The sequence below is a fragment of the Pyxicephalus adspersus genome, chromosome 1 (assembly GCF_032062135.1).
Source record: "Pyxicephalus adspersus chromosome 1, UCB_Pads_2.0, whole genome shotgun sequence".
In the NCBI taxonomy this organism is placed as follows: domain Eukaryota; kingdom Metazoa; phylum Chordata; class Amphibia; order Anura; family Pyxicephalidae; genus Pyxicephalus; species Pyxicephalus adspersus.
Window position 1 is genome coordinate 149607737 of NC_092858.1, and position 25616 is coordinate 149633352.

At 38.8% G+C, this 25616-nt stretch overlaps 1 protein-coding gene across 3 annotated transcripts in view; it reads right to left on the reverse strand.

Moving 5' to 3' along the window:
• Window positions 1-25168, reverse strand: part of ZSWIM7 (zinc finger SWIM-type containing 7) — a 63022-nt gene extending 37854 nt beyond the window's left edge. The window contains exons 1-4 of one of the 3 annotated variants that reach the window (XM_072430933.1): window positions 22983-25168; window positions 18259-18391; window positions 2648-2669; window positions 1040-1142 (exon numbers count right to left, since the gene is read on the reverse strand). In XM_072430933.1, coding sequence (XP_072287034.1) covers window positions 1040-1142; window positions 2648-2669; window positions 18259-18334 — 201 coding nt within the window. In that variant the 5' untranslated portion in view covers window positions 18335-18391; window positions 22983-25168. Of the gene's footprint in view, window positions 1-1039; window positions 1143-2647; window positions 2670-18258; window positions 18392-18618; window positions 18743-22171; window positions 22238-22982 lie in introns of those variants that run through there. The other 2 variants (XM_072430916.1, XM_072430926.1) reach the window with 2 other exon arrangements.
• Window positions 25169-25616: the final 448 nt, after the last annotated feature.

A 25616-nucleotide genomic window follows, 5' to 3' on the forward strand; every position in this document is an offset into this window, starting at 1 on the left:
CAGCAGCCATAGGACAGAACATGTGTTACTTGTAGGATCACCAGGTGAAAATAAAGGGATGCACTTTAATATTGCAGTTTTATGTTCTTACATTTGTTAATGAGACTTAATGGAATGAAGATTAATGCTATGAAACTCACATAATCCGATCAGTGTCACTTTACTCATGTTTTCACACAATTAAATGTCCCTGCTGGATCCCCTATATTAGGAATCAGCAGCAGAAACATAATTATGATTTTTAATTACTCACATGCAGAAAACATATTACCTTAATCTAAGGGTATACAACAGATACATAAATTGCTACAATATTGGTAATTGTATTATACTAATTGATACAAATGTATGCATACATGCAATATCAGAGAAGTGGGAATTCACTGGTGAACGTGCTAGACACAAATGAGTCTTATTTGTATTAACATCTGCTACGTCTGGTACTAAAATGAAACAAAATCAGATGAACATGAAATGAACATGTTATGAACCATTTTATTTCAACTGAAAAATGGATATGGATACACCACAAGATTTTTTTGCCTGTTATTAGCACAAGTGGTTGCTTATGTCACAAAACCTGTCTGAGAGAAGGCACCAAATCCTGAGTAAAACTAAGAAAATGTGAGCAGTGGCAAATTAATAAAATTAGGCTCTAGAGAGGTTTAAACAACACAAATTCATCAAGTTCCATATAATGTATGCATCATTATATGTACTTTTAAATCAAAGCGATGTAGGCACTTGACTTTGACCTGGTAACAGATGTGTGTGTTCTTTATATAGCACAGCTGAAGCTTAGGAAGTGGCACAAGGAGCCTGATAGTTCATGTGCTGATAAGTAACATGCTCACTAGATAAAAAGGCAAAGAAATTATTTCTTGATTCTTCCTATTTTACTGTTCATTCACAGGACTCGGAAGAAGAGGGCAAAATGATGCTGAACATCAGACTAAAGGCATCTATCTAGTGGCAAAGAAAAAACAGGGGAAATATCTAGATTAAAGGTAAACATTACAGCAAATATATGTACGCTTACCTGAAAAGTGCTTCGCCCACTGGGACTGGTCACATGTGTGACTGAACGCTGATCGACTAAATCCAGGGCAAACAGAGCTGTAGCCCCAAAAATGAACTTGAGCCTGCACATAAACACAAACGTGATAATCACAAGCATATAGCTACACTATTTATAGCTTACACATATTTATTTATACCATAAATTAAAATTTGCAAATTGCAGTTAACCAAAAAAACTAATCCGAATGTGACTTCAATTTGTGAGAGATGTGTGTTACCATACCCACCAATCTGAAGGGAGCCTTAAAGTGTATGTTTAACCACAACTTTAGGATGTGGATAGAGAGGGGAAGGATTAAGACCCCTGGCTGATTTTTATTGTTGTTTAGGGCTTAATTAAAGGGATTCCATCTAACTTACTATCCTATGACAATGGTTTACCAAACTGGAAGTCATGGAAAATATTTAGCCATAACACAACACAACATTTTTCTGCAGGGCTTGGTAAGGTTCCAAAAATGGCATTGGAGTGAACAGTAGCGCCACCCAAGTAGAAAAGAAGATGGTAAAGATTTTTGTATGTTTTTATAAAATGGTATTTATTGCTAAAATACAAGAAAAGCCACCATCACCACATTTCGTGACAGTTTGGTGGCCACATCTTCAGGAATGGTGTAGTGTACACTTTAAGGCTTCACAGTAGCAGGCATTTTTGGAGTATGTGAAGTTCTTTTTTTTTTCTTTAAATAGGGGAAGGTTAGAACCAATATTAGTGTTTTTTTTCTGTCTGTAGTGCAGATATTTCATCTTCTTTTGACAGAAAATTTTGCCTACAGGACAGTAAGTAATGGGATCCTTTTTATGGTCCACTTAGCATCATTACTATACTCTTCATTCTGCTCTCTTCTCCTGTCATCATGAGTGCACTATGACAGAACCTTATGGGTCAGTATTGCCCCCAATCTCTGTTCATCCTACTGTTGTGGAGCAGTGACAAGATTGTGCACTATCACTGGTCAAATTTAAAAATACATCTAGGCTTACAGATACTAGATTGGTTCAGCACACACTACACATACAAATCCACACTATGGATTTTTACAATTTTTCTCAACCAGGGTTCCTCAAGGTTGCCAGGGGTTCCTTGAGAAATCAGCAAATCTTAGGTTAGTTTAAGTAACACCAATGTGCTTATTGGTTATCTGTAAAGTTAACATTCTTCCCACTGGTCACCAAGCACCAATTTACTATGGGCTGTAGAAATATATTTATAGCAGGGGTTCCCTAAGACCTGAAAGTTATTATAAAAGGGTTTTCCCATGTTAAAAAGGTCAAGAAAAGCTAGTCTAAGATATTTAAAGCTATTTATTAACAACAGAAAGAACAGACGAATAAAAGAGAATCATTTGACGTGAGTACATAGCCCTGTATGGTATAATGTATCAAAAAAACAAGGATTAAACAATAACAAGTGCAGACAACACATTCTGTTCTGTAAGCAATTTAAGCGTTAAAGAAGAATAAAACAAACATATTAAAGTTGTCAGATAGGAAAATGTGTATTCTCTGGAACTGCCTGAGGTCTTCCAAACAATATTTGTTTAACAAATGAATACAAAGTACTCACCCCAGTAGATGTTCATCGGAAACTGCAAACAAACAAAAACACAGCATAAAAATCAATGCAATGTCATATTCTAAGAATCAGTCACTTGTTTCTGCTCATCAGTTCTGTAAATGGCAATGGTACCTGTCACTAAAATGGTTTTAATAACTAAAAAAAATCCAACTAAAAATACAGTGAAAGTAAAAAGAAAGCTCAATACAGTGCGCTGTTTATGTATAAATTATTTTTTTTCTTTTTAGTAAACTCATAATACAGCTGAGATTCCTTGAAATCCAAGGTTCCCATATGAAACCTGTAATATATACAATTTCCAAGCAGATTTAAACCCGCTGTACTCAACTGTCCCTGTTCTGTCCCAGGGTGCCACAATCTTCTTCCTTCTTCCCTTTCTGGAGATCATGTTCAGCCATCTTGATAGGTCAGGACGTGATGACATAACTCTCATGTAGACACGTGCAGGGGAAGGTGGGATTGCTGGGCATTGTGGCAATCACGCAAGTAGGAGGAATTATTGTAGGAACTGATATTGTCTTCCCTTTCTGCAAGGATAAACTGTCTAATCATTTGACTTTGAGGACTTCTTTAAAGAGAAACTAAATTTGTGCTGGGTTCCTACAATGGAGCCATACAAAAAATATCCAACCCCAATCATTTGCCAGTAACATAGTTCCTGTCTACGGCTGACAGTACTTATCCACTGTACTGTATCTATGGAGGGGCGCCATGGTCACCCTAGGTTACTCACTCCAGATTTGGACTACAGAACCCCCTTTTTATTATAATTTGAGGGGGGCAGGGTTATTCTGTAGTAACAGAAGAGAACAATGCTTTCAATGGTATATTTAACATACCAAAAGACAACAAACAGAAGAAGTCTATTGTTAGGGTTTATATACATTTTAATGCCTTGGAATCAATCACTAAATCTCTATAGAGAAAGAGTGAGGAGCGTCTTCCAGCACACAATGCATTATATTTATTTTTTTTATGTTGTATAAAACAAAACAATTTGTAATTGAATCCATTTTGCGCACCAGTTTTACTGTGACTTGTAAACAAGCAACTGAAATTCCCATTATGCCTCTTTAGCTTCATAGAAGCACAAGGAAAAAAAACAGGCTGCCAATACTGACAACCTTGCCCTTTTGTTAAATGAAACAGCTCTGATATTAGGGAAAGTAGATTAGGTAGTCAGTATCGCTTTCAGCTGTCTAGCTGGAGACTTTGATGCATTAACAAAAAAAACAAATGATATGTAAATAGCTATAAATATAACACAAAAAAGCGATCACTAATGGCACTTCCTACATCATACAAACACATACATAATCCGCGTGCCATCCGCCAGATAATAATCTATAATGGGTCTCTATTGTTACAGACTCTTCACACGCTACTATTTGCATAACAGCCTGTCTGGAAGAAAAATAAGGTAAACATTGCTGGGCTTTCCTTCAGATTAGCAGGCAATGAATATCTATATGTACTCACTGAATGCGCAGACCCAAATCAAGCAGAATGGTTGTTAATGCTCTTTATTTCACTTTGTTTTCCATCTATCTCGCCCACACAATATCAGCTTGCAAGGAGAGACTAAAACAGATTTTAAAGGTGCCGAAACACTTTTTTTAAAATTTATTACATTTACAAAACTGTCTAAAATTCTGTTTTCACTTTGTCATTATGAGGTACTAAGATTAACGTATTGAGACAAATAGACAAAAAGAATTTAAAGGATTGTAGCATCAGGCTCAAAATTGAAGAAAAAAGTGAAGAGGGTCTGAATGTTTTGTGAAGACACTGCACCTACTGTTTAATCTGCAGAATAATGCAGGTTTTTATGGTGTTTATTCAGTCTTGTACCACCATCACCATGCCCATTTTAAACACAGGGGGCATGGTGATGGTGGTACAAGACTAAATAAACATTAGCATTTAGTGGCAAAAAGATAATTACCATATCTCTTGCTACCAGCTCACTCCTGTTGCATCTAATGTTCTGGGCTGTGGACAGGTCCTTGGTGTCCTCACTTACAACGCAACGCTACGGGTCCTGCATTGTGGAGGACAATATAGGTGCTTGTGACCACCACACAAAGTGGTAAAAATGACAATAGGAGAAATGAAAACTCCAAAAGCGAAGTAGGCAAAAATCTTGACATTTAACACTGGCCATAAATAGAAAACCCAAAACGAAGAAATAGGGTTTTTTAATTGGCAATTCAACTTTGATTAACTAATAATTATTGACACATAAGGATTACAGGTAACTGATACAAGGTGATTTCATTAACATTTACATAGAGGGCATGTAATCATAGATGGTCCAACCCCATTAGGAAGTTTGGGGTATCCAACCATTAACTAAACATTATATATATAATATCAGCATCTGGGAAAGAGTGCCAATTGTCTCAGCCTGACGCGTTTCGCCAATTGGCTTCTTCAGGAGTATTTGGTTGAGAACATTTAACTGATATTGGGGTAGATAAGCATGACTGATTGAAGGGATTCCAATGATAGGAACCAGAATGATAGGGAAGCACAGTAGACCTAATAATATAGGGAATATTATAGGGAATTTAATGTACAGTTAACGGTCAGATACCCCAAACTTCTTAATAGGGCTGGAAAATATCTGTGATTACCTACCCTTTATGTAAATGTGTAAGGCCCTGGTCAGCACCAATATTCCCCAGACACCAGTCCCCCAATCTACACCGCAGTCTTTGCCTTTCATAAGCCCCTGCTCAGCCTTGGGAGACTGGCTGCGTTCCCCAACACACGGTTGCCCCCAGGACTTAGTGCGCAAAGGATGGTGTCTGGAGATGGGCTGGCAGCTGACCAGGAACCCACAGATAGAAGAACCAAGATTCCAATAAACTAGTTCAGAATTCTGAGCCAGAGATCATAACAGATAATCCAATCACCAGACAAAGTACACAGAGGCAAATCACAAACAGAGTCGGAGTCACAGGCAATAGGTTGGTCCAGGCAGCATAAACTCGTAGGGTCAGAAACAGGCAAAGTTAGCACCAGTAAATCAATCGAGAAACTCTCCACAGATTAGCCCTGCTCAACGCTACAACAGCCACTGGTGACTGGGAGCAGAGGCGCTATAAAGTCCCAGCAGCTAATGGCCGTGCAGGACAAAGTCAGGAGCTGATCAGCCTCTGGAATCCCCTTTAGCTGTGCACAGCCTAACAATGTATGCTGGGGATGCCATAAAATAAATCAGGCTCCACAGCTAATGGAAAGCAGGGGCTGCTGCTATTTCTCTATACTCTCTGCTGCTGGAAGTGACATTGCTGGGCAAAATAGGCTATGTGGGATACTGTGATGGCGCAGAGCATGGAATCGGAGGCCGAAAATAAGCGTAAAATCTTTATGCGTAAATAAACTGAATTGCCAATTGCAAAAACCCCATTTTTTAGTTTCTAGTTTTCTATGTTAGTGAGTGGGGTTTAAACATACCTATGAAGTTAAAGTCTGTATTTCTCCTTCTCATAACCATTTGACACTGGCACTAAACACTAGTTTATTTAAATCCAGAAGTTGGGCTTTAAGGTTAAAAAAACACTTTTACCTCTGTCTGTGTTGCTGTTATGAAGATTTCCCCTAAATTCCTGTCCTAGAAGCTACCTTTTTACTAAATAGGAAGTGAAGGGAAGCAATTGCAGTAAAAACTGACAGAAATTCTTTTGTTTCTCCAAACTAATGGGTAAAGAAACACTTTAATTGCTACAATAGAGTATGTTGTAATCAGTTTAGCATACACAATTAGACCGGAAATGACCGATTGCTAATTTGTTACTGTTCTTGTGTTTTGTTTTAATGTGTTTTGGGCCTATGTACACATGAGCAATGCAGAGCCGTGTTCTAGGATATGGAAAGTACAGTTATATTGTCTAAGGAGGCATCATAAAACCATAATCTAAACTACTCATTAAGGTGTAAACGTTGGCTGTGAGATTTATTTCACTTGTGTTCATGGTCCTCGTCTTCTTCACAAAAAGGGAAATTTTGCACTTGCACTGAAACAGGTCATGGTTGTCCAGCTCTTCCTACTTTCACCTGTGACTTCACCTTAAAGTCTTGTGAATAAACCTGTCACAAATCTGGGCAGTTCAAAGTGTGAGTCTGATGAAAAACAGCTCACCCAGTAAAAAATGTCAATATGATATGGAAATCAAGAAACGTAGTCAGTTTAATGTAGAAGTGTACATTCAATACAGGAAATCAACATTCAAACATTTTCTTGTTCTAAAAATGGAAACAACTCCCCCAAAAATTTGACCGCAGAAGTTTACACTCCCAGGAACTGATAGATCGCCCTTAAAAGACCAAGGAGCTGGACATGTACAGAAGTTGCCACCTAGTGTCTTACAGATTTAGGGTAAGGTTGGAGTTAAGGTATGAGACCCAGAAAAAGAAATAGCTATGATAGGAATTACCTTATAGCAAGTTCAAACTAACAGTTTTTAGAAAGCAGTGAAGCAGTGTTGCTCAACTGGTGGAGGCAGCATTGCTGTGCTTTATTTTGTAAGCTACACAGACCCTCAAGGGAGGGTTTGCTGCCTCTGTCGGCTCTATAGACGTGAGTTGGTGCTACTAACAAACCCATAAAATGCTTGCAAAAAGTGTTTCAGTGGTTTCAATACAAAAAAAAAAATTGAAACATCAGAGCATCAGTGGTTCTTTTTTGGACTTTGATTGTGAATTGCTCCATCGTTCCTGCAGATAGAAATATCAGTCAGGGATTGTTTTTAAGTGTAATGAATATGTAAGTAACTGAAAGACCAAGGCTTGGCCACAGTAGTTTTATTTAAGTTAAAAGTAAATGTAAACCCTATATATACTAATTAACGTAAAACATTTCATTACAAGCACATACTGAACTTCTCAGGTTTGTGACAGGTTTTCTTTAAAGCCATACTATCTTTCTGACAGTCACAAAAAAACAGCAAGTTAAGACAACTGTTAGAGAGACAACTGTCTGCGATGGATCTTAGAAGTATGTTCTTACTGGCAAAGTTGTTTTGGACCTGCTGGAGTACCACTAGAAGGAGGCAGACTTCAGGAAACACTCTCAATCTCTCAAAAAGGAGAAATGACTCCTTGCTGAAAGAAGCTACAACATGCCAGGTTACTTAGTGAACTTTCTTGCTACATGATGTTTGGAGTACATCATTTCAGCTGTACAAGCACACAGCCTAGGTGCCAGTGGAGTCTCTGCCTACTGGGGAGGTGAAGCACCAAGAAAGCAACTTTTTGTGTAGTAGAAAAAACAAATTAGGAACACAACAAAAGTAGTCTTAGCAGTTTGGGTTGGGTTCTAAACATTATACAAAATGGTTAACGATGAGAAGTTGTAGGTCACTTTAACACCCATTTCAAGTAAACAATCCTCAAGCAAAATATACCAGTATGGCTTGCCAACTTCACAGGTAATTATATACATTTAGATCCCATTGAATTATCTGTATGCTGTAATACCATGGACTGTGTTTTGTAAACAAAAGCTGAAAATGGATTTCCTTGCCCCAAGAACAAAATCCCTTTGATGATGAAGTCTGTGAAAAATGACTATGAGAGGATGAGATTTCCTCTTGAGCTCCGGGGATGTTCTGGTGGACAATGAGACTCTCAGGTAACTTTCCTGCCATTATTAATGCATGCTGTGTCACATTGTGCTAGACATAATACTACATTTACTGTGAACAGTAAAAGGCAGAAGGCCAAAAGGGGACCACCATGGTGTTTTGTGACAGGAAACAGAACGCTTTTCTTGAAACATAAAAATAGCTCTAGCACAATTTACATGTGAAGAAATAACCTAGAGTAATTTTCATCATCATCATATCATATCATCTATAAGAACAAAGGAGGCAGAGAAAAACACTATGACATCAGCCATGAAGTAGATACACAAAACCTCTTAATCCATTCTACTCAGAATTGCGATAATTTGCCTGAAAGACCCCACGACAGCATGTTGCTGTTAGATGATGAGATACTTCACTCTGAATTAGAAATATGAGACGGTAAATATATGTGTTGGCAAGAGTGATGATATCAATTTTCGGTGAGAACAGAGTAGGGAATTGTTATTCCCAGCCCTCTTCAAAGCAGCAATGTTGTCAGAAATTAATTTTAAAGCAACTGTTTAGCAATGCTTCCTAGAATAGCAAAAATATATATTACTTTGCAAGAACAATTTAAAGTGATCCAAGGCTTTGACCATGAAAGACACTTATATGTGGGCTCATGCACTCCTTATACTTGTGTTCCCTGCTTTTCCATGCTGCTTCAATAACTTGTGGTAGTAGAGAAGATTCCCTGTTTATACTCCAAGGCAATCTGCACAGCCCTAAGTCCATCTCTGGGCAAAAATGATGACCTGTTCTAACAAACAACCTCCCTTCACCTTTTCCTTACCCATTCAGACCTTGTTAAGCAGGGATATACTTAAAGAAGTCCCCTGTCTATGTCCCTACCCACCCAGTTTTCAGATTTTCGGATACTAGTAATCTTTTGCAGAGACTCCTCTTCTGGATCTTAACCAGAAACTTAAGGTGATGTAGACAAACGAAAAATGACCCTACTTCTTGTTTATTGAGAAGACTCAGAACTGGAGCAGCATGAGATCATGGATTTAGATGAGCAAAAAAGGACATTTGGTAGTTTTGTTGTTAAATTCCTTTTAGAGAAAGTAATTATTTAGAGGGGGTGAGGGAAGGAGGTTTGTCAAGTAAGTAAGAGTAAATAGCCCCAAACAAAGTCTTTTGCAATGATGGAAGTAGAACACAAAAAATGTGGTTCAGATCTAATCTGTTCTGAGCAGTCAAGAAAGCTATTTGTATTGTTTTTAATGACGTATACTTTACCTGATACTTTGCCGAACTGTCTGAGGCCTACTATATCAGTCAGTGTCAGTGTAACATCGGATTGGAACTCGGATAGTTCAAATTCTGATCCAAGATCAGAATAGCTCTCATCCGAGTCCAAATTAACTATAGACCACCATTACTGCAAACATTGGGGAAAGGGAGAGCAGAAATTTTACTCAGTACAGGGCCCACAATTTTCTGATGGCGGCCCTGGCCCCCGGCACCTATAATCTCTCCTAAAAAATCCCAGACTGGTGCTTACCTCTTTGCTCTAATGAAAACTGCCTACTTACATTAAAATATTAAAGCTTAAACAGGATTTAATAGATGAGTTTTACAGCTAAACACTGCAGACAGTTCAGAACATTGTAATAACCACAGTTTTAGACAGAAAATCACAGAACAAACCTAAGGTTTTACTACGCATTACCTGAACAAAATTTTAATATAGAAAACTCACAAACATAACACTGCTATTACTATGCTTTACAGTTAGTATGCTTTTCCCAAAATGTTAAGTTTGCTATCCTTTATTTGCCATTCCACAGCACATGAAGACAGAAGGCCTGGTATCTGCCTGTATATTGAATGCAGTCTTGCTGTAATGTTATTCTTGGACAGCCGAAGCTTTTGCCTGGCACACTTTCCATGTAGTTTAAATTGGTTCGGCCTCCGCTGATTATAGAAACATGCACTTTGACACCAACCGTTTTATCATTATTTAGGATACTTGAAGATCTTGCAAAGCAATTTCTTGTCTTCTTGAGGACATCTTTAGGTATCATATAGGGTGAGTTTTCTGGGATGATGACTCCTGGAACTAATTAAACTAATTTTTATCAGTGGCCTAACGAATTTTATCTAATTTGGCAACTTTTTCAAAACTGATGCCAGACTCATAGGCATCCGCATCTTTCTTATGAATGCCAAATGTATTAGATTTATGTTGCTGGAAATAATCTTTCTTGATTTGCTGGAGGAGATCACAGGTCAAAAGCACAAACATCAACCCAATATATCTGAGGTTTCATGGAGGCAGACTCCATGGGCCTGATTTATTAAAGCTCTCCAATGCTGGAGAGGATACACTTTCATCAGTGAAGCTGGGAGATCCAGCAAACCTGGAATGGATCTGGTCCAGGGTTCAAAACATTTGCTAGCAAACAGCAAATGACTTTGAAGAAATCCATTCCAGGTTTGCTGGAGTTGACCATGTGTAAAGTGGAAAAACCTGAAAGAATAAAACGATTGCAGCTTTCTCTATGTAGTCAGGAACTATACTGGCAAGAATGGTAAGGCTGGAATTAGAACCCTCTGGGTTTTACTACTCAGATACAAAGAGGTTACAGTGGGTAGAATGGAGGGTCTGTGTTTAGGTGGGTTTCCTCCTAATAACATACTGATAGGTAAATTGGCTTGCCCCCAAAATTGACCATAGAGTATATTAGGGGATTTGGGAACTCCCTTGAGGAACAGTTACTGAAGAGATCTTGGAGTCTGTAAAGTGATGAATAACATGTCGGCACTGTATGACTACATAACAATGAGATAACAAAGCACATAGGCATCGAAATAAAAGCTGCCTGCTTATTGTGGTCTCACCAGCCTGTGTAAAGCTGCGTACACACTTCCAATTTTTATCGTTGGAAATGAACGATGAACGAACTACGAACAACTGATTGGCCAAAAATCGTTCGTAAAAAAAGTAACCAACGACGGCGACGAACGAGGATAGTCGTTGGAAATGAACTACCGGACCGGCGGATCGGATTGGACGACGATCGTTGACCATCTATCCTGTGTACGGTCGTTCAGTGATCGTCCATGGTCTGAGCATGCGCGGTGAACGAACGTTCGCTCACTTCCTTTGGATTGGATTGGAAGTGTGTACGTAGCTTAAGACAGAAGTCCTGAGATCTGGTCTGAGCATTCAGCCTCATGTGACAGTCCTGAAAACCTGAGTGACCAATCAGCAAGCTCCAGGGCCAAAGAAGTCTTAACCATACTTTTATACATGTAAGTACCATGTTGGTTGAAAGAAGCAACAGCAGGGCAAAGGAACGGTAGGAAAACCTATTTTTTTTTCCTATGCATTGTATGAGTGTCTTAATGGTAAGCTCAAATCACTGGTGGAAAAAACCTTGAAATGCACACAGGAATAAAATAAGCTGCTGGTAATCATTTGTTCTAGAATGAAAAACTGCTCCCCTTAAAGGCCAGATATTCACAACATCAGAGTGATGTAATCTCTATACAATTCAGGTTGAGGTTATCCAAGTAGACTTGTTGCCTGAAGTCACCCTTCTAACATCTTTGTCTCCTGGAGAGGTCATAACAGGACAGTCACTCAATAAGAATGGTAAGTATTCATCCTAATGTCACTAGTAAACAGATATGGCTTATACATAATAAGAGTTTTACAAAAGTTAAAAAATATGATGATTGCCAGCCACACAGAACTTACAGACAGGTTACAATATAGAAGCAACAAAAAACTACATAGAAAGCCACATACACACACACAGGACCTGATGTAATAAAGATTTCCAAGACTAGAGAAGATAAGACTATCAAATGTGAATCTAGGTGACCCAGCAATCTGGAATGAATTTCATCTAGGAATAAAAACATTTACAAACTAATAGATCATATTTAGGAAATTCATTCCAGGTTTACCCATGATAGTCAATCTTCTACCATCTTGGAAAGTTTTAATAAATCAGACCCGTAGGTACTGGGAAGGCTTACTATAACCTACAACAACAAAGATTTTAAAACGCAACATCTCCATAAAGAGACAGAAAACATATTTTGTTGCCCAAGCATAAGTGAAGACCAATGGCACGCACTGTTTTTTTACTGGCTGTGCAGATTAGGCACATCATGCCCTGTCCTATCCCACAATACAATTTATGGTGCTAGGGGAAGACATCAGCAGGCCCAGGCATCGTCAAAACGGGGTCTAGTCTCTAGTATGCAAAAAGCAATATGATTGGTTTGACATTTTTATGTTACACACAAGCACACAGTCATGCTGCATGCTCTTCTATTTTATCTGCCTGATATTTTGTTATATGATGTGTTTTATAGATACAAACTTATTTTTTATTTCAGGGTCAAGTCACAAAGGGAGCTTTAATCCTTAATTTATGTCATAGATTATTATCTAGCAAAAAAAGAAGACAAGCACTGCACACTGGTACAGCATTATGCATTACAAACATACCCTGCTGGTTTTGAATTCCTGCAATTAAAATGAAGGGGAATGTAAACATGAACTAAAAAAAGATCAGAGGAAAGCCTGGACATGGGATTTGTCAAAGACACATGATCGTCTAATTAAAGTGCTCTGTTATTGGGATAGACACTGCAGACGATTTTTAGAAATGGGATGGGCCAAACCTCTTTGTTATAAATATGCTCTAAAATATTGTTGTTGAGTACATCCCAGTAGAAGGTATTAATAAAAATATATTATTATTATCAGACAGGATTTATATAGCACTAACATAATACGCAGCGCCGTACATTAAATAGGGGTTGTAAATGACAGACCGATACATACAGTGACACTGGAGAGCTTACAATCTAGGAAGTGGGGGTAGGTATATCAAGATGTCCAGACTTGCCTAAGTTCTAAAAGAGTTTCTACAGATAAAAGAGTTTCTCTGATATGACCCCCAGATTTCCCATTTCATGGCATGTGCCTTCTTTAGGTGACACTGATAGACAGTACAGCCTGTGGTCTCCTGATTTATGGTAATAACATAATGAAATTCTCAGAATCAACCAGTAGATGGCGCTCGTGCATTTCTATTTTAAGCACCAAGCACTCTGAACCCCTGATCTGATTATGTGTTCTAAATCAGTCATTTAGAAAGTACTAAAGCCAAAGAATAGATGTTTGCAAGAATCTAAAAGCCCACTCTTAGCAGGAAATTGATCTATTAGCCATTCTAGGTTATTTTATATTGTTTACTACAGTTTTCCCAAGATAAACAGTCACAAGTGATTTGTTCTCATTCTCTGTTCAGCACATGAAAATGTCCATGCTCCTAATCAGAAAAACAACTCTAGCAGTGAGGTCATATCTGCCCAGCTAATGTATTAACTGAGCCATTTTGTTTATTACAAATCTTTTGTAATGAACGCCAGGGAGCTCTGACAACATACCAGTCGTGAAACTTGTAAAATATGTCTTTACTAAATGTACAAATACAGCACAGAATTTGGGCTTTTGAAAGAAGGCGTAAAATATTCTTATTAGCAGTGTCGGCTCTGGGTAGAATTAGAAACAGGTAGTCCCTGAGTTATCGGACATACGTACAACTTCTAGATATGAAATTCCCTGTTGGCTTGTGTGCAGGATGGAGGCTTGATGGGGGGGGGGCAGTTCACATGACTTGCAGAAAAAAATCTTTTGGTTGTAACTCTTTAATGACCAAGACAAACTCTGCAGGTGTTTCTTTTTGCATATCAAAGCACAGATTGCTCCAAAAGTCAATGAATGTCTAGGCTCCATAAAGTTTTTTGTTTTTGTTTTTTTGCTTTGTTTCCGATTAACTCACAGTGAGGATTTTATACAGTAACTGATACCACTCTGCCTAATAATTTGTTGAGACAAACATCTGTCCTATTTGCTTTTATTAAAATAATGTACCTGTTCCGACTTACATACAAAGAACAGACCTACAGTTCCTGTCTTGTATGTAACCCGGGGATTACCTGTATTAGGCAGGTACAGGTTGGTTAAGCCCACCGCTACTTTATCTACAAAAAAACAGCTGCAATCTATAAACTATACCGATGGTGCACTGGTTAAAAAAAAAAAAAAACTCACACCCCAACTTTTTCATATGGTGCTGTAAATATAGGCTTGCTGCAGCTGTCATTATCTGGCCAGAAAATCTCCTAATGCAATATAAAGCAATGACAACTGCTTTACAGGGAACAAAATGGCTTTATAACTTCTCACTAAAAAAGCAAGAACACAGAGCATCAGTTTCTTTGAACTATATAACACCAAAAAATAAGTCAGCCAGAGTTGGTATCATTTTCTTTCACCATGAACGGTTGTAATGTTGACTCCTCTCCTGTACTGAAGTTGCTTACTCTGATTTCACCGCACACAGTAAGTTTCTCACAGTGTGCAGTAGAAGTTCCAGAAGAAGCTTTCTTCATGTCCTGGCTAAAGGACATTATTTACCATCTAAACATTTCACCCCTCACCTGACAGTCCTTGGCCCATCCCTTTCATTCACTGCATTTTATTTCATTTAATAATGGAGTCTTAGTATTACATGGGAGCATTAAAACAGCTTCTAACTCCTGGACGCTATACACAGCACCCTGCGGCCCCTCCCACCAGCCATCATTTGCCTGCACAGAGACCTAGTAATGTCCATTGGACTAAACTTACTATACAAAGGTATGTAATAACAAAATAATTTTATGTTAAGTTTCAATACCAAGGAATCAGAGAAGGCAAAATATAAGCAGATAAAAATGTATCTTTAAATCTGAACTCCAGAGACACCAGAGCTGTCATTTATGCCAGGAGTTCAGTTTTAAAATTATACAATGATAACAATACAGCTTACATATAGTTTCTCATAGATTATTTTAAATATTATTAGCAGGAAACTTGTAAAAACCATTAGAGGATTCTGAGTGTAATGAGATATATAAGACAAGAAAGCAATTAGAGCGGGAGCAGAGACCTGAGATGGAGCAGTCATGTGATCAGATATTATCAGGTGTAATGCCTTTATCCAGAGGACAAAAAGCTGTATGCAAGCAGAAGAAAAGAGCAGGGATCTGCCTGTTCCTCATATCACCATTTCCAGAACTAGCCAAAACATCTACAGTGTTCTCCCCAGCCCCTTTAGCTGGGTGCACCACCCGGCACATTGCAGTAACCACCCGGACATTTTTGGGTGGTTACTGATGAGTTGGGTCACAATTCAGGGGCTTCCACCCGCCTACAATTTCTTCTCACCCAGCTTAAACAAATTTCTGGGTTGAGCACTGATCTAATACCAATTAGGCTGGACAGCAAAACAATGATGTTGGGAAGTATCTGTGTGTGATAATCAGCACTTTTATATTTATTAAAGCACTCTAAGGCTGGAGAGGAAACACCTAGTGAAGCTGGGAGATCCAGCAAACCTGGAATGGATTTCCTAAAAGTAATTTGCTATTTGTTAGCAAATGTTTGGAATCCTGGACCAGATCCATTCCAAGTATGCTGGATTACCCAGCTTCACTGATAAAAGTGTATCTTCTCCAGCCTTAGGGAGCTTTAATAAATCAGGCCCCTTAATATACGTCATACAGAGTTTTTTCTTTTTTTAAATAGTAAACCTTTACGGATATAAGATTGGCAAACACACCTTCAGAGGGGATAACAAATAATACACAGAGTGTGCAAATTTCTTAATACAATCATGTGGTTTCCTCAAAGACCATGAATCTTAAATATATATTCCAGTTTCCTAAGAGGGACAATATTTTACAATTCAATCTAGATGTCTAACCATATTGTCTATCACAGTATAGAACCCGATAGCCTGCAAACATTTGTGCTTATTTCATCGACACATCTGTAAACTGCTGCAACCCCACACAAATCAATATTGTTGGTGGCTCCCAATACATAATAACGTCATGTCTGACAGTGCTAAGACGTCACCATTCTGCAGCTAAGCTTCTAACCTAACCCATTTCTAGGAGAACACATGGGTCAATATACCCAATGATGTAGGGTATAAATGGCTTTTAGAGACAACTATGCTATGCAACCGATGCCTTAAAGAAATAATGTAAATGCAGAAATAAAGGAAACATTTTCTTAGTCTGCTGTGGTAAGCTCTCACTTTCTGATATAACCACAAGCACCAATATGGCTGTATGTGATAAAAAATATATGCCCTATTTAATGTACAGCGCTGCGTAATATGTTGGCGCTATATAAATCCTGTTTAATAATAATAATAATAATAATATGTTAGGTGCAAAAAAAATAACATGTAGGTGCAAATAAAATGACATTTGTCATGTATTACTTGTGCAATCCCCAGGCACGGTACATTAGAATACTTACATATGTTTAACTCCAGCAAAGTGATATTCACTTTGTGGCATTTTTTAGAGCTGAACAGCCATTCATCCAAAAAAGGACCTGAAGGTATTTAATTATCCTGTTACCTGGCAATCTGGGTAGGGCAGACAGGTAATTTGTTTTTAATTTGCTTTATCCTTTACATTTGTTGGTAGGTGACAGAATATATTTAACTCAAATTTTTCTGTATCCCCTAAAATCCTCTAAAGATCCTTCTAAATCCCCTCACTAATTAATGTTTTAACTGAGGTCCTCCAGTAAGAACACATTTGTGAAAAATGTAGCTAAAAGCAGCTACTACTGTACAATGAAAGGCAACAAAGAAACTGACACACATTGAGCCCAGGCAGCTCAGTGTAGGAAGCCTGCAGGGAACCGGTGAGACCCATCCGGCTGTGGGGACTAAATGAACTTCTATGGGCCTGTGTGGAAGTTACGATGTCCCCGCTAATCATGATAAGCATCCTCTGTTCTTCCTGCAAAAGGGACCTGCCTGATTGTAACTTTATATTTAGTAAATTTAGTTGCGCTTTAAATAAATATCACCAGTACAAATGCAATATTTTCAGAGAGCTTCATTACCAGTTATTGATAGTGTAAAGCTACGTACACACTTCCAATTTTTATCGTTGGTAAACGAACGACGAACGATCCTGCGAACGATCGTATGGCACCGATCCTGTACATACAGATAACGACACCATCGTTCAAAGATATTGTACACACGATAGATGCGATCGTTTGAACGATACAGGAAGTGACGTGCATCACAGGAAGTGAGCGAACGTTCGTTCACCGCGCATGCTCAGACCATGGACGATCACTGAACGACCGTACACACGATAGATGGTCAACGATCGTCGTCCAATCCGATCCGCCGGTCCGGTCGTTCATTTCCAACGACTATCCTCGTTCGTCACCGTCGTTGGTTACGTTTTTACGAACGATTTTTGGCCAATCGGTTGTTCGTTCGTCGTTCATTTCAAACGATAAAAATTGGAAGTGTGTACGCAGCTTAAGTCTAGGTGAAAAACCAGAATTTTTTTAAGATGGGTGGAAAGAAATTGTAGGTGGGTGGCAGCTCCTGTATTGTGACCTAACTCTTCAGTAACCATCCAAAAACAGCCAGGTGGTTACTGAAAATGCTGGGTGGTGCACCTGGCTTAAAGGGGCCTGGGGAGAGCACTGAAAAGTGTGTGTGTGTCAACTATGACTAAAGCCAGCTGGACAATGAAGAAGATCTTTATTATGTTTCCTCCATTAGGGGAATGTAAAAAATGACAGCTTTGTGCATAACTGCTTTTCCTTCTTCCACTCTCTACCGATCTCCTAAAATGTGCAATAGGCAACACCCACATTTTGACCTACTAAGTCACAAAAGAAGTGGGTGTGCAATTCAGCAAATCTGTAACCACAACCCCTTTTACAGGAACTAAGTATTCAGTTTAATTATAAAAAAAAAGTACCAACACATTTGTATATGAAAGTAACAACACATTTGTTTTCTGCCACATAACAAACAGAAAGTAGTAAATCCTGGATCACACATATACCCCAGCATTTCATCATTTTCCATCACACAGAACACAACTTTTACTTACTTTGTGAAGTTTCTTGCAAAGCTTTCTTTATTTCACGTAGAAGTTCCTGAGCAACTAATGGTAGGAACACCTCCATTTTCCAAACAATATGGTTTAACGATCATGGCGTAAACAAACTAGTCACTCCACATTCCTGAAAATAAATAAATATATATATTAAAGAAAATACAAATGAAAAAACAAACTGAGGAATCAAAACAATGCAATTACTGTTTTATGAGACATGTTAATATAAAAAGATTTATGTCTGCTTTAAAGATCAGTAATGGCATCTTCAACCATTTTGTTAGTGCCCGATGACGTCTTTATTCATAAGAATGGCTCCTAATAGTATTTGTCCCAAAATATATCACAACAAACCCCTTCAATCTCCAGGGAGAAACATGACACTGCTCCAGTCAGGTGCTGCAGTTTATAACAAAATGACAACCATTCCATATCATTTAAATGGCTGCAACTGTGTAAAAGGTTTCTTTTTTTGACTAGTTCGTGTGTTGGGAAACTTTTGCATTGTGTAAGAATTGGAGAGTGCCTAATCATGATGATATTAGGGAGAAAGCACTATCCACTGAGACCAGAGGAGCGCACTTTTATATTTGTACAATTAAATGGTGAAAGATAGTGTGCCAACAGCAAAAAAGGAGCTGCTTTGGGTTTAATTTGAGCTTGATTTGGAGATCAGTTTGGGACCTACTGAGACCTGCATTGAGCCTGATTCACGCTGACATTGCATTTCTATATAAATGTATCCTATCATTGCTACCCCTTAGCTTGCCAGTAGAAAAGCATTTCTGGCTTCTGCATCGTGCTTTGCAACTTGTACGGATTACACATTTAAGGACCCAAACAAAAAGCATTAAAACTCACACAGCAGAGCAGTAGAAATACACTGGGGGATAACATAATAAAGCTTCAGATCTGTAAACTGGGGCACCTACGCAAAGTAATTTTTACCCTGCAATCACCTTGCCCCAAACACTGATCTGAGCATTACAGAAATCTTTATTTAGGTTTTTTTCTCATCTGGCAGTAAACTTACTGAGAAACTAGTTAGAATAAACATTTCAGAGAGTTATATGTAGAAGCTGCTGCTTTTTGTTTGATTACCAACCATCCACACAAATTTACTGTATATTTTTGTTTGCTCCAAGTTCCTATTTATTATTTATGGACAGGCCATATTGATAATGCAAACTCTGAATTTCAATGTAAGGAACATGGCATTCCTAGGTACGCAGTGTTTTAGGCATAAATGTCACATGTTAACCTGTTCATGTGGTACGGCTATTGCAAAAAGATCTGAGCCTTCTAGTTGGATTTTTTATATTGTATATAATTTATATGATTATTATTACACAGTATTTATACAGGTAGTCCCGAGTTAAGGACATCCTACATATAGACAACTCTTAGATATGAAGGGGGGATTCCCTGCTTGCTCATGTACAGGACAGAGACATGAAAGGGGCACTTTGCATGACTTGAAGTAGAAATCTTTTGCTAAACACAGCTAAGGTTGTGGGTGATCTTAAGAGCTGAGTTGATCTGTAACATTTTGTAACTCTATAATGACCAAGACAAACTCTGCAGTTGTTTCTTGCATATCAAAGCACAGCTTGCTCCAGAAAAAAAAACGAACGTCTAGGATCCATAAAGTTTTTTTTTATTTATTTATTTGTGATTAAACCACAGTGACGATTTTATACAGTAACTGACAGACAACACGCTGCCTAATAATATGTTGAGAAAAACATCTGTCCTAATTGCATTTATTAAAATAATGTACCTGTTCCGACTTACATACAAATTCAACTTAAAAACAAAGCTACAGTCCCTATCTCGTATGTAACTCAGGGACTACCTGTATAGCGCCGACATATTACACAGCACTTTACAAAGTCGATAGTCACATCACAAACTGTCCCCCAAATGGGCTCACAATCTAATGTTCCTACCATAGTCTTATGTCATTACCACAGTCTAAGGGCAATTTTGGGGGAAGCCAAATAAACTAACTGCATGTTTTTGGGATGTGGGAGGAAACCGGAATACCTAGAGGAAACACATGCAAGCACAGGGAGAACCTGCAAACTCAATGCATGAAGTACATATGATGGAGGTTGAGGCCGGTTACACAGCGTCACACTTACCTCTTCCTCACTAAAGCACAGGCACCTCTCTTTTATGCATGCAGGCAGTTCTGACTCTATGTGTGCCTACGCTGCCAAGTTTTATCAGTTTCGCCCATTTCCAAATCCAATCGGGAAAAAGCTTCTTAATCATTCCTGGCTATTTAGCTAGCTCAGACACAGCACTTAGCATTCATGCAATGTGTCTCTTTGTCTTTGGTTATTCCCGTGTCCCGTGCCTGCTGTCACTTCCAGTGTCTCCTGTGTTTCTCTGTGTCTGTGGTGGCTCCCGTGTCACCGGTCACTATTTCCTGGATCCCTGGTATTTGACCCCTGCCTTGTGACCTTACCTCCCTTGCTTGCCTGCCTTGACCCCAGCCTTTCATGATGATTCTTCCACCTAGTGGTTACCGTGTATCATCCTGCCCACCCTGGTGTGCCCAAGGACCGCAACCTGGCAGTAACCAGCAGAGCAACATCCTCACCACTGGAGGCTCTGGAGAAAACCTGGTTACTGCTAAGACTCTGCACCTTGGCCCTCCTCAGGGCTCACACCACTTTTGTGCAAGCTCTAGCTCCTTCTAGAGGCTCCATCTCCCCAAGCGTGATACACGAGTAACTAGTAATTTATCCCCAAGTCATGACACACAGTAGAAAGTAACAGTAATAAAAAGTATAAATAGTCTGCAGCAGTAAAATGTGCACAAAAAAGTAGACTATAATGATGGAGGAGTCAGAATGTCCTCTTGAGTTTATTATAAAAGTTCACATTTTTGACAGTGGTGCTGCTATATTAAAGGCATAGGAAGCGTTGTTATAGCCCTTTGAAAGAAGTGCTTAATATGTATTTATGATTCATCACTGCTACATGCCATTTGCCAGCTTACACTATGCAGGCCCATGTATTCTATTACCTTGGGGCCCAATTATCAAAAAATATGCTGTGGTCTTCACCACTGACTTGTACAGCGGTCATTCACTATCATGAATCTGTCAGTTCCTTTAAGACCTGAAACTTTTTTCAAGGGTTCCCCCCATGATAATAAGTTTGAGGAACATTGCAGTAGAGTGATAATGTAAACCATTGCGGTGTTCTATAGTGAGGAGTATTTCTGTCTCTACCAACTATCGGCAGAAATAAATACTTCCCGCTGTGTACATTAACAACAGGGCTGATAGTTGCTGTTGTACATAGTTTTTTTTTCTATTGGCTGATGGGGCTAATTTGACAGGTCTGGATATCAGGGCCAAGCTGGGTAATACTAACTAGCAGTGATGTGATATGGTATAAGGGTTTGTCCATGACCAAATATTTTATTTCTCTATAAAAGTCAACCTGCATGCAAAAACAATTCAGCTGCATGGACTAAATACCACTCACCAGATGTTAGGAGACCTGCCCTCCCACATGTATAATAGCCCCTTCCTCCATGTATAATACCCCCACATATAAAACCCCCCTTCTCCATGTATATTACCCCACTACCCTATATAAAAGACCCCACTTCCTCCATGTATAAACCCTCCTCCACATAAAATACCCCCTTACTTTATGTATAATACCCCCACATATAAAACCCCCCTCCTCCACGTATAATACCCCCACTCCCCTATATAAAAGACCCCCCTTCCTCCATGTATAATGCTCTCATTACCCTATATATAATACCCCCACTACCCTATATATAATATCCTCTTCCTACATGTATAATACCCCCTCCATGTATAATACTCCCCTCCTCCCTATCATCACGCCTCTCTTGTAAGGGATTGCTGTCCCTGACCTGTTCCCATGGCCACGCTCCGAATTTCTTCCTCCCGCGCCAAACACGTCATGTGACCAGTCATGTGATCAGATAGGTCACCGTGCCTTCTGGTGTTTGGTGTTAGAATTACTGTGGGTGTGCAGTTTATTTTCTATGAAGTCCACAGAGAAGCTCTTATGTCTGGTTGTGAATGTGCTGACATTTACAGAGACAATTTTATATATACTTCAAACCTGTTTCTGCTAGAAAGAATATATAAAGAACACGTCGATTTAGTCACATACTTTGAAGACTGGTCGGTGTGTTCTCTTATTTCGCCACTAGAGGGCAGCAAATGACCAGAGATGGCGCATCTCACTCCGGATTACATTGGTTGCCATGCTAATGTACTGTGAGCTGTGAATATAATATTATTAGTAGGGGTTCCCTAAGACCTGAAAACATGGGTTCCCCTCTTTAAAAAGTCTGAGGAAGGCTAATGTAGTTGTTGTTTTTTTTTGTTGCATTTTTTAAAAAAAAAACCGCTGGAATTCATTTGGACAGCACTATTGGATGTCATCTTGAGAAAGTCTTTGGCACATGCAAGATCAAAAAAAAAAAGAATTGTTGCAGAATGTTGAAGGGTTTTACCCAGACCCTCACTGCCTGATTATATTAGTAAATCTCTCAAGAAGAAACAATTTATTACAATGCATGCAAGCAAAGCACAGGCTCCAACACAGTCTAATTTAACTCAAACAAGCAAACTTTTGAACTCCCAGGAGCATGTAGCCATAATGTGCAAGTAGATATGTACAGTAAATTTACATATTATGGAAAATGTTCATACCAAAGGACTGCTCCCGTGCGCCAATGTTCGGACACCACCTGGCCTCTGGTGTTCCCACTTCTCCCAGGTCTGTAGTCTTCAGCCATCTTCATTGGCTACGTTAGGATGATGAAACTCCCACGCATGTGCACAGGATTTGCTTTATTCCGCCATGGAAATGTGCTGAGACAGTACACTGAGTTCTGCCCGTCTGTCAGCTCTTTTCATCAAGTTAGTTGGTCAGGCCCAGTTCACCACCTTATTTACCTTTATGATGGCCGTGTAAAATTACAAATGCTATAAATATGAGATTGAAAAAAAGTTGAGTGCGGCAAAACATTTTTAATTTGTACTGGTCATATACTTCTGATCCTAATCATTCATTAGATTACAATAGCTGTCATACCGTCAATCAATCTGAAAATATCATCACTTTCATTGTCCAGCTGCTGGATAAGCTGAGCCCTACTATATATTTGTCACTGACAGGTATAATAGGGCTCACTGAATAAACACCAGTTCTCACTTACTGACAGTACTTTTGATAGATGTATATTTCATCCTTTTTATTTAGATATACACATTTGATCATAATTTGGTTTTAAAGAGGGACTGTGCCTTAAAACACATTTGATCATAATTTGAAGGACTGTCCCCCTTTAATAGTTTTCTTTAGGTATTCTGTACGTTGGTTGGTATAAGTACTGCACTTAGCTTTTTGCTTATTGTACTGATTTATAAGCCAATATAAATATTCCCATGATCTAATTAATGAAAATGTAGAGGAGAAAGTAAGTATAGTACCATCTCAAATCCATTAAATTAGATATAGGTGTTCCACTTCAGTTGGCAACAACTTTAACCTTCCTATGGAGTGTGCAGAAAGAGCAGAAATCCTATTTAAACCTTAGATATCTAGGGGCTCTATTTATAAAGTAGGGTGGAGAATCAATCACTGCTATGGAAACACATGGACCTGGAAGATTCTCCACCAGGGAATATTTGAGGGAATGTCTGATTCCCTGCTTTATAAATAGTGTCCATAGAGTCCAAGAGCTGACTGAAGCTAAAAGAAGTTTCATAGATCCCTAAACTAATATTGCAGGATCTGGAGATAATTTTTGCAACAATTGGTGTCAAACTGCATGTATCTACAGTTAGAAAGAGATTGTAATATTTTAAACTAAACGAGATGTATGGCAAGAAAACAAAATAGAGCTTTTGATGTTCAAAAAGAATATTAAAACAAGAGTACAGTGTGCCATGGAACATAAGGGGAAAGTACAATCCTTTGCTGAATGATATTCTGAAGAATGATGAATGAATTTGAGAAAAAAGAACCTTGTGCCAACTGTGAATCATGTTGATGTAAATGTACTGCCACACTAACAAATTCAGTACAAATATCACACTATAAAATCAATCAGGGAATGCCTAAAAATAAAGAAATGGAGGTTTATGGTCTAGCTCCAGGCTTTTAAGCTATTGAATTGTTGTACGGGATTACAAATGAGCAAGTAGAAAATACATAAACTTCTTGTAACTAAAGTCATTTTGCTTGAAGGAGTAGTCAAAAATGTAAATACTAGTGTGTTAATTGTAGCCAAAGGCAATAGGATATGAGGTTCTTTGCAAATTACATAAGGGAAGTTATGCAAATTGCCTTTATTTATTTTTTTTATCAAACTGAGATTTTTTGACCTGAAAATGCCATCAGAAAAAAAAATTTTGGTTTATATTCAGGCCACTAGACAGCACTGTGTTCTCATGTAACATGTATAACAAACTATTGGCATCTGAAACATTACAAACAGCAACTGAAAGCCGCTGCAGTAAAGGCCTGGCAGAGCATTAAAAAGGAGGAAACCCAGCATCTGATGATGTCCATGAGTTCAAGACTACAGGCTGTCATTGCCAGCAAAGGGTTTTCAAGCAAACATTAGAAATGAACATTTTACTTTCAGCTTTTTAATTTGTCCAATTACTTTTGAGCCCCTGAAATTAAGTGATTGTGTTAAAAAAGGCTTTAGTTCCGCACATTTTTATGCAATCTTTTTTTAACCCTGAACCACTGAATTAAAGCTGAAAGTCTGCAGTTCAAATGCATCTGAGTTGTTTCATTTAAAAATAATTGTGGTAGTCCACTCTCTATTGCCAATGGCACAAGACAGGGATGCCCGTTGTCTCCATTACTCTTTATTCTACTCCTCGAACCACTACTGGGCCATATTCGCAAGAATTCAGATATTAAAGGGGTTAGGGTGGGCTCCATTGAGCACAAAGTGTTTTAACCCCGAAAAATCTGTGCCAAAGTCGGGGGTCGTCTTATATGCCGGGTACCAATACTTACCTGCAGCTTGCTTCACGTCCGGCGTCCCCGCGAGTCCTCCTTCACGTCCGGTGTCCTGTGCAGCTTCAGCAAGTCCTCCTGTGCTGCAACGTGAGCCTACACAGGAGGATGTGAGCCTGGATTGGCTCTCCAGCGAAGAGCCTGGATTGGCTCTCCAGTGGAGAGCCTGGATTGGCTCTTCACTGGAACACGCCCATTCATTAAAGGAACGCGCCCATTCATTACTTAGAACTAGTACTGTACTGTTCCTTCTGCCTCTCAGTTCTCGCACAATAGCGAGATCTGACAGGCAAAAGGAACAGTAC